At 32.7% G+C, this 15231-nt stretch overlaps 1 protein-coding gene across 18 annotated transcripts in view; it reads left to right on the plus strand.

Annotated features, from left to right (window-relative positions):
• mbnl1 (muscleblind-like splicing regulator 1) overlaps nt 1-15231 on the plus strand; it is a 64484-nt gene that overhangs the window by 41729 nt on the left and 7524 nt on the right. For 9 of the 18 annotated variants that reach the window (XM_051135173.1, XM_051135191.1, XM_051135141.1 and 6 more), the window contains exons 3-8: nt 5851-6021; nt 6397-6648; nt 8688-8927; nt 10220-10273; nt 11149-11302; nt 13076-13111. In XM_051135173.1, coding sequence (XP_050991130.1) covers nt 5851-6021; nt 6397-6648; nt 8688-8927; nt 10220-10273; nt 11149-11302; nt 13076-13111 — 907 coding nt within the window. Of the gene's footprint in view, nt 1-5850; nt 6022-6396; nt 6649-8687; nt 8928-10219; nt 10283-11148; nt 11303-13075; nt 13112-15231 lie in introns of those variants that run through there. The other 9 variants (XM_051135208.1, XM_051135238.1, XM_051135246.1 and 6 more) reach the window with 4 other exon arrangements.

Here is a 15231-nt window from a genome sequence, read left to right on the forward strand (position 1 = left end):
GACCTGCCATAGCAGAGCTGGAAAGACTGCATCCTCTCTCTCTCTCTCCCATCAGCTGTCAGGAGGCCGAGTGACGATCAGGAATGACTTTCTCTCCAGCCTCTCTGATTTCACTGACAGGGCTGTCTGTAATGCACTCTGTCTGAGGATCCTGTTTCAAATGCGTTTCCTGCCATGCGCAACTGGAGGTTTTTCACCTCTGTGAAAAAAAACTTCAAACGGCACATGCAAAAAAATTTTTTAAAAGAATATAAGCACTTGTTTTTAGCAATATTAGCAATTGTAGATTAAAATTGGATTTTTATTGCATATGCACAAACAAGGCCAGAATAATTGAACAGTATTTTTTTATTTATTCATTTTTAAACAAAAAGAATGTGTCATCAAAAATAAAATCAACTTATAAAAACAGAATGCAAGCAACAAAATTCAGTAATTTCATTTAAACAAAATAAAGTAAGCAGAAACTAGATAAAACAAGACTTTGTTGGCTTTGTTGAATTTGTATATTTTAATATATTTATCGTCTTCATTCCCTAAAATTGTCTTTGCATTATACAACAAAAGAATGCATTATATATTTATAATAATATTAAGAATCCAAATACTTCTGGGTTCCAATTTGTATTTTCTTTCCAAAATAGGCACTTTTTATTGTTTCATGTTGTATGCATCTATAAAAGGAAGATTTATTTTGGTCAAAATGTAGTCAAAAAGATTTTTATTTGTCACATGCACAAATAAAACATGTTATATAGTGTGAAATGCAAACCAAAGCTACTCAGAAAGTACAATGAAGTAAAAAATAAAGATAAAGGATAAAACAGTAACAGTTAAGGTTTGATTAAGAACTCCATTGCTTTAGATCTAACATTGAATGACTCCTGCTGAATGAATCATGTCCTTACATGTGTTTGTCATGTGACCTGAGCCCCTATGCTGCTGTACTGCAGAAGGTTACAGATAGGGGTGAGTGGGGTTAGATGGGGTGAGTGCAACATGACTCTGTTAGCCCAGACACGCATGGCTCGCCCCATATCACCCACCTCTCATAAACACTTCTCTCTTTTATCCTTCAACTTGATTCTCTCCTCATTCTTTCCCCTTCTTCTTTCCCTCTTTCTCTCAGCAGGTCAGCGAGCGTTCAGTGCTAGTATCTCTCGCACATGCTCAGTATGGCAGTGTCACACCTTTCACAGAACATTCTCATCCACACACCCTTCAACATGCACAGACGTGCATAAAACACACAAACACAGATCCTTTAAACATTTTCAGTGCTTACATTCACATTTGTATCTGACATCCTTGAAATGTTTGACTGTGCTGACAGATATTAGGTGTTAGTGACTTCATGTGTGATACTTGCATTACATAAAAATAATATATAACATTTTATAACAAGCTGGTGATGTTAATTAGTGGATCATTGTCTAAATGTGTGAAAAGCGAACTGTAATAATTAAATAAAAGCATCATTAAATTATTTCTTAAAATAATACAATTATGTATATGACAATATTAATATTCTTAGTATTATTATAAAGATTTTTTTATTTTTTTATATTTTTATATACATTTTGTTGTATACACAGATTGTTATAAATCATGGTTAAATAATTTATTCAATATAATAATAACAAATACTCTTAGTATTATAAAGAATTTTTATATTTTTTATACATTTTTAGTGTATTATCTTCTAAATTTGTTAAAACAAATAATCACAAGCATTATTACATTATTTATTTAAAATAATAATAATAATAATAATAATAATAATAATAAAGCATTTTTTTAAAAATAATGTTATAGCCTGGTAACGTTGATTAGTGGATCATTGTCTAAATATTTGGAAAAGTAAAACATTATTGAATAATTTAATAATGTTTTTTTTTTATTTTATTAATCCAATTTTATTTAATTATTTCACTTTATGTATGTATTAGCTTTTTATAGCATTATTAGCATTTCAAACATGCTGGTAAAGTTAATTAGTGGATCATTGTCTAAATGTGTGAAAAGCAAATTGTAATAATTACATAAAAGCATAATTAAATGATTTTTAAATAAAATGATACAATTATGTATTATTATAATGAATTATTATAATAACAGTAGTTGCATGTTAAGATATAAGATATATAGCATATTTTTTTATATTTTGGGAAAAAATATGCTAGATTAAATGCTATTATTGTGTAAAATTTATCATTGTTTACCGTAATATTAATATTAATATTAATAATAATAATAATAATAATAATAATAATGATAAGCCATTACCAGCCATAACAGGCTGATAATGTTGATCAGTGGATCAGTGAAAAATACATTGTAATAATTAAATAAAAACATTAAATAATTTAATAATGTTTTTATCTAATTATTCCAATTTTATGTAATTATTTACAAGCATTTTATAGCATTCGGTAATGTTGATTAGTGGAACATTGTCTAAATGCATGAAAAACAAATATAAATAAATAAATAAATCATATATTAAATAAAATAATGCAATTATGTAGAATTATTATAATGAAATATTATAATAACAGTAGTTGCATATTACGATATAAGATATATAGCATCATTTTTAAGATTTTGAAAATAAATAAATAAATGCTATAATTGTGTTTACCATATTTTTGGATGTTTTTTTTTTTTTTAAATGAGACTTGCACTTGAAAAAAAATAATAATAGCAACATTTGCTGAGATAGGATTGGTCAGTAACATTTAAAGGTGTTTAGCAAAAAAAACCTATATTTTTGAGTGCGTGAGTCACTCAGATTTTATTTGCATGAATCAAATTTGCAGAAATGCAGAAGGAACTGCAAATACTGAGTTTTGAGAGCGTCTTCATCTTCACATAGCCCAGTGTTGTTTGACAGAGGCCAGCTTCACTAATGTCTTAAACAGATGGTAGAAACTTCAGCTCACAGAATACCAGCCAGACACTCTTTGATTGGCCGGCTCACGGCCGAGTACGTGTGTGTTTTATTTATTTTCTGCATGCTGCATCGATGGGAGCACAAAGTTACGTCACACTTCTAGAAGGTTCTGCTATCTGCTTAATAGCCTCTGTTACATCTTGCTGACCTGTTATACAAAAAGACATAAAAGGCTAAAAATAACATTATTCTGGAGTGTATACAGTATGTTACCAAACTGTTGCGTAAATGTGATTGTTCGACAGGTGTTTGGTCGAATCAAGACTCATAATAGATCAGTTCCTACTTTATTTGTGTTGGGGGAAACCTCATCAGTAGTATTTGCAGCTGGTGGAGATCTTCACTTTTTACATCATCGTGACCAGGATGAATCGATAGCACCTGTCAGTGTAAGATAGTGGAAGACAAACCCAGAGAGGGCTTAACATTTCAGGGTGTGTTTGTGTGTGTGATACTGCTGAGGGACATATGACTCACTGCTATTTTCCCCTCGAATTGGCTGACCTGACCTCTCACTCATAATGTTTGTCTAAAAGGTCCTGCACTTCTTACGGACCTGGTCTAGCTGAATTGTAGTGTATGTATGTAATTAATAATATGTATGTTATTAATTCTATTATTCTAGTAATTATATTATTCATTCTATTTTCTATCAGTTCTATTAATTCTGTTTTTTATTTGGTTTATTTATTTATTTTTTTGGAGCAGCAAATCATAATATTAGAACGATTTCTGAAGGATCATGTGACTGAAGACTGGAGTAATGATGCTGAAAATTTAGCTTTGATCACAGGAATAAATTACATTTTTAAAAATATCAAAATAGAAACAGTTATGTTAAATTATTATAATAAAAGCAGCCTTGGTGAGCAAAGAGACGTTCAAAAAAAATAAAATCTTACTGACCTCAAACTTTTGAAAGGCACTTTATTTATTTTTTATTTTTATTTTCTATCTGTTGTACTGTGTATATACTTCTATCATAACTGTAAATAACTGTTAATTGTTTGTTTTATTAATTTAATACAAAAACACTGTATTTTAATCATTTTACAAAATGCTGTATTTAGAAGTTAAATCAAGCTATAGGTTTTTCTTGCCGTAACAAAAACTTTTGCTATATATTATTATATTATATTACTTTTTAAACTCTGTCTATATAAGTAAGTTTTTTAATGTTTTAACAACATTTCCAATGCTCAATTAAATTTTATTTTGATTAAAAATGCAGAATCAAACAGTAATATTGTGAAATATTATTGCAATTTCAAACAGTGGTTTTCTATTTTAAAATACTTTAAAATAGAATTTATTCCTGTGATGCAAAGCTGAATTTTCAACATCATTACTCCAGTCTTCAGTGTCAAAAGATGCTTCAGAAATCATTTTAATATGCTGATGTATTATCAATGTTGGAAACAGTTGTCCTGCTTTTTTGGAACATGTTTTATTCATCAAAGAAATCTGAAAAAAATTATCACAGGTTCCAAAAAAATATTAAGCAGCACAGCTGTTTCCAACATTGGTAATAAATCTGCATATTAGAATGATTTCTGAAGGATCATGGAGTAATGCCTGATGAAAATTCAACTTTGCATCCCAGAAATAAATTCTATTTTAAAGCATATTCTAATAGAAAAGTGCTATTTTAAATTGCAATAATATTTCACAATATTACTGTTTTTTCTGTATTTTTAATCAAATAAATGCAACCTTGATGAGCAGAAAAGACATTAAAAACGTACTGATCTCAAACCTTTGAACGGCAGTGTATGTATAGTTTAAAAATAATAATATAATTTATAAAATAAGCTGTACATGTTGTTCTGTTGTAGTTTTGTGTTTGTTTAGTTTATGCAAACCTAGTTTCAGTTAACTGCATTCTCTTGTAGCAATTGTAAACGCTTTGCATAAAAGCATTTATTTGGCACTGTGAGTTTAGGAGAGAAGTCAATTCACTTTCCAGAAACATTTTAGCGCTGTATAGTCCTCCACTGATCACAACTGCATAATGCTCTTCTAAAGTGCTGGTTGCTGAGATAATTGCCATTCAACCACAGAAACTGGCAGAAAGGCTTTATTTTGATCACAGCAGACAGACATGGCGACAGGTGTCAGATGACAGCAGGTTAATGACCGGCTGCGTTGGAAAGGCCAGTGTCCTGACATACTCTCCTACGCAGCCCAGATAAAGACACTCATCACTGAGTATATGTGGGGTCACGCGGGTTACCGTAGATCCATAAACTCTTCAGATGAATTTCTCTCGCACTGATGTGACTCGTTAATCGATACTGGGCTAATCAATTGAGCGACAGCCTGTCAGGGCCGATTCCACATGGGCTGAAAGCAGCTGCGGGTTGCAGTCAGATGCATTAGAGCAGAGAGGGCTTTCCCGTGCACTCAATACTGTCAGCTGGAATGAGAACAGGGTGTTCCCTCTATCTAATGCTAAACTGAGAGAATGAACCAGAACTGGACATGCCGTTAATGCAGCTAATTTTCAAGTGCAAACATTGTATGAATGCAAACACCCTTAGTAGTTGTTTGATTTGATCTGTTACTTTTCTACAGTGTGTTTTACAAATTTGTGAAAAGTGCATGACTGCTTTGCTGTAAAACAGGGATGAAACTTGTCATTTGTTATAATGCATAATGTGCATTAGTTCCAATTACTCGATGAATCGTCAGAATAAGCGATTAATTACACAGTTACCAAAATAATAGTTAGTGACAGCCCTATAGTTTACTTTAATTAAAGTACTATTTTTTTTACATGTACAAATCTAACATGAAAACTGTAAAATTACAAGAAAACTCAAGGTTTAATATATATTTCCTCTTTTTTTCTCCTCACGTTCTTTCTCTCATCTTCCCTCTCTCTCTATTTCTCTCAGGGCCGTTGTTCCAGAGAGAACTGTAAGTACCTGCACCCTCCTCCTCACCTGAAGACGCAGCTGGAGATTAATGGCCGTAACAATCTGATCCAGCAGAAGAACATGGCAATGCTCGCCCAGCAGATGCAGCTAGCCAATGCCATCATGCCAGGAAGTCAGCTTCAGCCAATGGTGAGGCTCTATTCTTATGACCTCAAGAGAGATCAGGCCATTTCTATACATAAGCATTTCAGTAAATGTTAGTCTAATGCAAGTTAAAGTTTATTTATACTTTGCCTTTTTCATTAGTATTTGCTAAATTAGGTTTTATATGCAGTGACACAAAAAGTAGTTATATTAAAATGTACTAATGCTATAGACTATTGTTAAAAACAATAAGAAAATAACACTGAATTATGTACTGCCACAGTGGATAATAGTCAAATAACAATGCTTATTTTTTGACCCTTGGCTATATCATTTGCATAAGTCATAGAAAACAGAAAGTCGATTTATAGCAGTGCCACTTTATCGGTTTCATGTATTGTTATTTTTGGTCTGTTTCAGCCTATGTTTTCGGTCACACCAAGCCTTGCAACCAACGCCAGCGCAGCTGCTGCAGCAGCCGCCGCAGCTGCGTTTAATCCGTACCTGGGCCCAGTCTCACCTGGGCTGATGCCCGCAGAGATCCTGCCCAGCGCACCTGTGCTGATGGCGGGCAGCCCTGCGGTGGCATCCGTGCCGTCCGCTGCCAACGCCGCAGCTGCTGCTGCTTCAGCAGCGGCCGCCCAGAAGCTTCTCAGAACAGACCGACTGGAGGTATGAGGTCATCAGAGAGACATGACATCATGACACATTGCCAATATCAATATCTCTTTTTTTTCGCACATTTAAATCTTAGTCTCTGTATGCATGCAGGTAAGTTACAGCCATACGAGGTAAAAGCCTATGTAAGAAATAAAAGGGCTGCTGCCCTCTGCTGACTGCTAGATGAAAAAACACATCTCCCCTGACAAAGTGCTGTAATACTGGCTATGTGCCCGAATGAAGTAATGCTACGAATATATAGTTATTGTTTTGTTTTAAAAATATACTTATGTGTACCAGTATGCACTAACAAGTGTTTTTAAGCTGTAGTATGCTGAACTGCCACACCTGTTAAATATATGTTTATTTATTTAATTATTTTAATGCAATTAATCAAGTAATCAAATAATAAGCCAAAATGGGAAATCCAGTACAAATTAAAGCTGATATTACTTAATCACTCTAGCAATGGAAGGTTTTATGTTTTTGTTATATATGTTTATATTATTATTATTATTATTATATATATATATATATAAAAACATTATTTATATAAAATATACATTAATGTAATAAATTATACGTAATTATATTATAATGTATTCATTATTTATATTTACATAACATGTATATTTAAATAACAAGGTAAGTGGATGTAAAATATGTGTTATATGTTTTTAATATTATTAACATAGTTTATTATATTAATGTATCATCGCCTTAGAATTATACGTTTCTATCTGCATTCAGAGCACTTGAGATAATGAGCTTCAAAGTTTTTGCGTTTCATAGACTTCTTTGTAGATAGAACCAAAATGCACACATCTTACAAAGGAAACATGTATTTTTATTATATTAATATAATAAATTATACTTAATTTTATTATAATGTATTTATCATTTATATTTATAAAATAAGGTAAGTTGGTGTAAAATATGGGTTAAAAGTTTTTAATATTATTAACATGGTTTATTATATTAATATAACAAATTAGAATGAATAATATCATAAATAAACTTTTTTTTTATTATATTAATGTAATAAGTTATACTTAATTATATTATAAGCTATTTATTATTTATATTATAAAATAAGGTAAGTTGGTGTAAAATATGTGTTAAATGTTTTTAATGTTTTTAACATTTTAATAAAAATTATTAAGTAACCAATAATATAAAATGTAATATTTATATAATAATTAACTAATAATAATAATTAACTAAGTAGAATGAATAATATTACAATAAATTGTATTTTTATTAAATTGTATTATTTTTATATTTGTAAAATAACAAGGTGGGTTGGTATAAAATATAGATAATATGTTTTGTTTTTTTTTGTTACACTTTATTTTAAGGTGTCCTTGTTACAGTGTAATTATACATTTAAGTACTGAGTAATATTAACTACATGTACTTACTATATGGTTAGGGTTAGGATTAGAGATTGGTTTTGGGTTACTTGCATGCAATTATGCATAATTATTTGTTATTATAATAGCAAGTACATGTAATGTGTAACAACGACACCCTAAAATAAAGTGTTACCCTTTTAAAATAATAATATAATAAATTGTAATTAATGATTTTATATTGTATTATTTATTATATTATATTATTAAATGATAAGGTGAGTGCATTGCACTGTGGAATTTAATGCAGTGTACTGGTTTTAATATGTTAGCAATATTTTAATACACTTTTTTGTGGAAAATGTCTTAACTGTGTGACAAATAATAAGTCAAGGTATAGATATTACAGAAAAAAACTTTTGGCTCTGGTATTCCTGCACGGTGTGCTTTGGTTACACCCTTCACATTTCTGCATCCATGCATACAGAATGCTCAAATTTTATGCATACTATACATTCTGCATACTAATTTGTTTCAGTAGTAGCATGCCATTCTGGACATAATTAAATTAAATTTAAGATTATAGGGTTTTTTCGTTAATGCACATTAGTGCACATTTCAGTAAAAGTTCATTTTAACACTAAAACAAAACTTTCTGCAACCAGTGAATGTGATGCATCATGTTTGTATTATTCTCAGGTGTGTCGTGAATACCAGCGTGGCAACTGCTCTCGTGGAGAGACGGACTGCAGGTTTGCCCACCCTGCCGACAGCACAATGATCGACCCCAGTGATAACACAGTGACGGTGTGTATGGATTACATAAAGGGCCGCTGCTCCAGAGACAAGTGCAAATACTTCCACCCTCCTGCACACCTGCAGGCCAAGATCAAAGCGGCCCAGCACCAGGTCAATCAGGCCACAGCCGCCGCTGCCATGGTGAGCACGTCCTCTACTGTACATCACACACACATAGTCATATAATACTGTTCTCATGCATCATAGTGTGTGTTGAGTTAACACTTTCTTAGATGGTATATATTTGATCTCGGGTTAACACTGACATTTCTGTGCCATTTTAAAGGATGCATTTAAAGGAATAGTTCACCTAAACATGAAGATTTACTCACCTTTTAGGCCATCCATGATTTGAATGAGTTTGTTTTGTCATCAGAACAGATTTGGAGAAATGTAGCATTACTTGCTCACTAATGCATGCTCTGCAGTGAATGGGTGCCGTCAGAGACCAAACAGCTGATAATAACATCACCATAATTCACAAGTAATCCACACAACTCCAGTCCATCTTGTGAAGGGTCCTCTATGCATTATTTTGCTTTCTTAATCTGAATCAGGAGAGAAATATGTACAGATAAAAAATCGTTTATGAGCAAAAACAGTTTTAAACAAATATGTGGGCTGATTTTTTCACTGGAGTAAGCATTATTATGGACTCAGCTGTTTGGACTCTCATTCTGACGGCACCCATTCATTGCATAGGATCCATTAGCGAGTAATGGTTAATGTTTCCAAATCTGTCCTGATGAAGAAACAAACTCATCTTCATCTTCGTTGACTTGAGTGTAAATTTTCCATAAATTTACATTTTTCAGTTGAACTATTCCTTTTAAAAAATAAGGATTTATGACTATGTAGAATTGGTTACATAATTGATCTCAGGTAACATTTATAAAAAAAAAAAAGTTTTAGCGAGAAGTCTAACAATTAATAAATAAGAAATTATGAATGTTTCTTATGGATTATATTATTGGTAGAGTTCTGTTTAATACATACCTGTGGGTCATTGCCTTTTCCATTTAAAGTGCACAAAACGACGTAATTTCATCATCCTGTCAAGCAGAGGGCAGTGTCCTAATGATTTTTCTGTAACATTTCTGCACATTAAGTGTACGTTTGCAATCCAGCGCAATGTTATCCACTGTTGACGTATGACAAGAATGTTTACTGTTAATGTTACCGTAATTGATGTACTTGTTAATTGAATCTCAGTACAGAGAGTTTTCTAAAACAGAATGGACTGTATTTCTGCATGCCTTAGTCCTGATATCCCCCTGTATACTGCATTCCAATGATTTGTTTTTATTTGTTTTTTTCTCACCTACCCAAAATGCACTGCTGCCCCCATGATGCACCTCTGCTTGCTGTTTATGTTAATGCGCTTGAACCCCATTGGCCCATTGCCATCATGTGCTCGCTGCCTGCTAATTAAGACTCAGTCGGCTGTCAAATCACTGAAGCGACCCCTCGAAGCCACCTTTGACCTGGTACTATGACCTTTCACCTTTTTGCTTGGCATGTTGCTTTATTGTAGTGTCTTAACAACAGACGAAAGATAATTTGCAAGCATAGTCCTTTTGTTATCTGTTTGTTTAATGCCTCTGTTGTGTTCTGTGTTACCATGCCGTGTGATCAACTGACTGCGGCGAGCGTATCGTAACGAGAAACCGGATATGCCGTTCCGCCGCAATCAGATCATCACACGTGTGTTATTCCAGGGCGTGAGGACAGGGCCAGATGTTCTAAACTCTAGTGACATGGCTTCTATGTGTCTATACAGCATTTATGTTCAGTATGCATGTTTAGTATCTCTGTGTAGTGCATGTGTCTGTGGAAGGGGTAGCGGCGGAAGAATACTAAAGCTCCACCATTAAAGCAACAGAAAAGATCTAGTCTCTTTCTCACACTTATCATGGAGTGAGCAGTGCAGTTTATTTTCCTTTTTGTTTCTTTTTCTTTCTTTTTTATTTGAAACGAGTTATTTTCGTCACTTTTGTCTGCAAACATTTGAGTAGTGCTACGCTTGCTTCATTTGCATTGAGTTAGCAGTATGGATGTCGTAATGTTAATGAATTAATACTCTCCTGATGTAAAACTAATAATGTAAATCACAGATGCTCAGTGCTAATTTTTAGTTTCATAGCGAGAGGAACTGGCTCTTTGGCTTTTGCTTGTGCCGTAGACATGTATTAGCTGCCGCTTGCTTGCTTGTTTGTCAGAATCGAGCCCTGTGATGTTTTGCCCTCTGATGATAATTCTGTCTTTTTCTTGTTCCTTTCCTGTCTTTACTCTCTTCTACACGTCCCGACCCGTTCCCCCATTTCCTCCACCCCCTCTCTTCCCTGTGGTCTTATCGGAGCAGGGAATTCCTCACAGTGTCATGCCGCCTTTACCAAAGCGACCTGCGCTTGAGAAAGCCAACGGTGCCACGAGCATGTTCAGTACTGGCATGCTCCAGTACCAGCAGGCTTTGGCCAACATGCAGTTTCAGCAGCAAGCTGCCTTTATTCCGTCAGGTAGGGCTTCTCGTCAACCCTGACCACTCCTTGATCTCACCTTTGACCTTTCTAAACCATAAGGGATGCACAAAGACATGGGGTAACTTTTTTAATCAGAGACAGGGTTCCCACAGCTATCATTATTAATATAAAAAGCAGTATATCATAGTATATATAGTATATCATTTCATACATAACAGTATAATATGGTATCATTTAACTTATAATATTTATTACAGTAAAAATATTAATAGAATATACTATAAATACATACTTTATTATAATGTAGTATTTATCATATAAATATAGGAGTGTAGTATGGTATAATATTTTATACTATACATATTGTAATATGTAATTGTAATAATAATCTATCAGTGAAGATTTTTAATGTTTTTTAAAAGAAGTCTCTTCTGCTCACCAATCATGCATTTATTTGATCTACAGTACAATATTTATTGTGAAATATTGTGAAATATCTTTACTATTTGAAGTAATTGTTTTCTATTTGAAAATATTTAAAAATGTAATTTAATCCTGTGATCAAAGCTACATTTTCAGCATCATTATTCCAGTTTTCAATGTCACATGATCCTTCAGAAATCATTCTAATACACTGATTTGCTGTTTGCATTTTTCCAGGATTCTTTGATGAATCAAAAGATCCAAAGATAAGCATTTCTCTGCAATAATAAACTTTTGTGACATTATTCACTATACCATTCAAAAGCTTGAAGACAGTGGGGAAGAAATTATGGAAATTAATGCTTTTATATAGCAAGGATGCTTTCAATTGATCAAAAGTGATGATAAAGACATTTATAATGTTACAACAGATTTCTATTTTAGATAAATGCTGTTCTTCTGAACTAATGTTCATCAAAGAAACCTAAAAAATTTCTGCTTTTTTTAACATAATGATTATCATAAAAAAATTTTTTTGAGCAGCAAATCAGAATATTAGAATGATTTCTGAAGGATTGTGTAACTGGAGTAATGGTGCTAAAAATTCAGCTTTGAAATCACAGGAATAAATTACATTTTAAAACCCATTTCAAATAGAAAACAGTTATTTTAAATAGTAAAAATATTTCAAAATGTTACTGTTTTTGCTGTACTTTGAATCAAATAAATGCAGACTTGGTGAGCAGAAAATACTTTTTAAAAAACATTAAAAATCTTTGACTGGTAGTGTATCTATCCATGTTCTATTTATTTATTTAGGTCTAGTTCCATCAAACTACTGGGATGGGTGTTGTTTATACAGTTTAGGTAGTCACTCCATTAAAATGAAGACTAAAAATCTATAGCCAGTAATCTCTAACCTCTGTAAAAGTCACAGAAAACCAATTGGTCAAAAGGTGTGGGAACCTTGTAATAAATGCACAGTAAACTAAGCAATAAGAAATGGGGCTGTCTGTCAGTTTCTCTGTCTCACCTCATCATTGTATCACATTTCTACACTGGTACATAACCTGTTAGTTGAGCTCATGGCTTTCACTGCGAAATACAGTTGCCAATAACCCTGGGATGCCCCTCAGTCATACTAACGTCTGCTATGGTGACTGTCACACATACACAAGTTTCTGTGAGCTCACAAATACATGTGCTCCCTTCCCAAGTTCACAGTTTTATCAACTAATCGGTCTCTTATGGACATCATGCTGTATCACTGTAATGATTTTTGTCTTCCTTTAATTATGATTTCTTCACTCTAACCAACCTTGTGATGGGCTGTTGTGATTCTTCTCCCTTTCCAATCCACTTCCTGTTGCAATGCATGATGGGCAGGCTCAATATTGTGCATGACCCCTGCAGCGAGCGTGGGTAGGTTTCTAGACTTCCTCCTCTTAGTTGTTCTCACGCCCTCAAAATCCACATGGTCAAAAAAAATGGCATTGATAAGTGGGCATCTCTGTGAGCGCTTCACTTATGAAGCATCTGTGATTTGAAGTTAAAGTCAACATGAAACTAGATTTTCCACACATATAACCTTAGTAATATTATGTGTTTCTAAGTGATATGAAGGAACTTTATTTGATCCATCAGGAATTGCATTGGATTGTGGAAAGTGGCCTTTAGGCACCTGAATGGTGGCAAGTTGAAGGCGGCTCAAAATAATCTTTGCATTAACATGCAAAATGCAAAAATGTAAAATTTTAATTTCATGTTGACTTTAAATACACACAAATATGGTTTATTACACTGTGAGTTGCAATTATAGCATTTTGTGTATCGTTTTGTGGGTTTTGGTGGCTTTGTAAAGAGATAGTTCACCTAAAAATTAAAATTCTGTCATTGCTCACATTCATGAAAAACAAAAGGAGAATTTTTGAGTAAATTTACTGTGCAAGGTTAAGGGTCAGTTTTACTAAACAGGGCAAATTAGCGCGAGAGCACAATTCCAAAACAGCACCGATTGGAGGGGAAATTTCTGTGGGTGATTTACTAACAATGCGCAAATTAAAGAACACAGACGAAATATCTCATTTACATATCGACCAACACAATATACCAAGCGCAGTACAAATTAGCGCTGTTGCAAATAAAGAATAAAGTAATAAAGAAGTCACGGTACGTTGAAAAGAACCGGAGGCCAAAAAATGAAGGTTTGCTAGAAGTTTTGATAGACCTGGTATTGCATGACTCCTAGTTGAGGGTTCAAAGTCTTTAATTTCCTGAAGCAAATCCAAAAAAATAACGGCTTGGCAAATTATATGTTTAGATAATGTGTTCCTCTGGCATTCCTCATAGCAGTAATAATTACAGCCATTTCAAATGCAAAATAGTTTAAGACATGCTTTTTTTGGGCGTTAAATAATGGCACAAATGGCAGTAATTTGACAAGCGAAAATGTTAGTAAAACACATTGCGTGAATCATTTGAATGAATTTGAATGTCCTCCCATAAATTTTGCATGTGAAAGGGAAACTCCTACAAATGCATATTCAATAAGGTCATGCACAAAACTAACTGTGTTCATGCCTTTTCAGTGCTAATTCATAAGATTAGTGCTAATTCGTAAAACCTGACAGTACAATTTTAATGCCAAAAGACGGTTTGTGCTGGCACAAGCTGTTTGTAAAACTGGCCCTTAATATGTGGAATGGAAAATGAAGTTAGAGTGATTTTTAAAGAATACCAACCTAAAATGTATTAAAATAATATTACATATAGGATACTATATGCTATATATAATATTAGTATACTATATATATATATATATATAGTAGAAATTATGAATATATTTTAACAGTTCACTATGATATAATTTAGCATAATTACACTACCAGTCAAAAGTTTTTTTTAGAGATTTTTAATGTTTTTTAAAGAAGTCTCTTCTGCTCACAAAGCCTGCATTTATTTGGTCCTAAGACAGGAAAAGCATTAATATTGTGAAATATTTTTACTATATAAATTAACTGCGTTCTATTTAAATATATTTTAAAATGTAATTTATTCCTGTGATCAAAGCTAAATTACTCCAGTCTTCAGTGTCACAGCTGTTTTCAACATAATGATAATAATTAATGTTTTTCTAAGCAGCAAATTAAAATATTAGAATGATTTCTGAAGGATCGTGTAACTGGAGTAATGATGCTAAAAGTTCAGCGTTGAAATCACAGGAATAAATTACATTTTAAAATATATTCAAATAGAAAACAGTTATTTTAAATAGTAAAAATATTTTTAAAATGTTACTGTTTTTGCTGTACTTTGGATCAAATATATGCAGGCTTGGTGAGCTGAAGAGACTTCTTCAAAAACATTAAAAATCTTACTGTTCAAAAACTTTGGACTGGTAGTGTAAATAAATGTTGATTACCATACAATTTATATATATCCATCTTTTATTAATGTTTTATTAATTATAATATGTATTATAGAAATGATAGCATGTGTGTGTGTGTCTATTATAATAATAGTGCATATAAATAAGTGTGAAA

The sequence above is a fragment of the Labeo rohita genome, chromosome 2 (assembly GCF_022985175.1).
Source record: "Labeo rohita strain BAU-BD-2019 chromosome 2, IGBB_LRoh.1.0, whole genome shotgun sequence".
Lineage (NCBI taxonomy): Eukaryota > Metazoa > Chordata > Actinopteri > Cypriniformes > Cyprinidae > Labeo > Labeo rohita.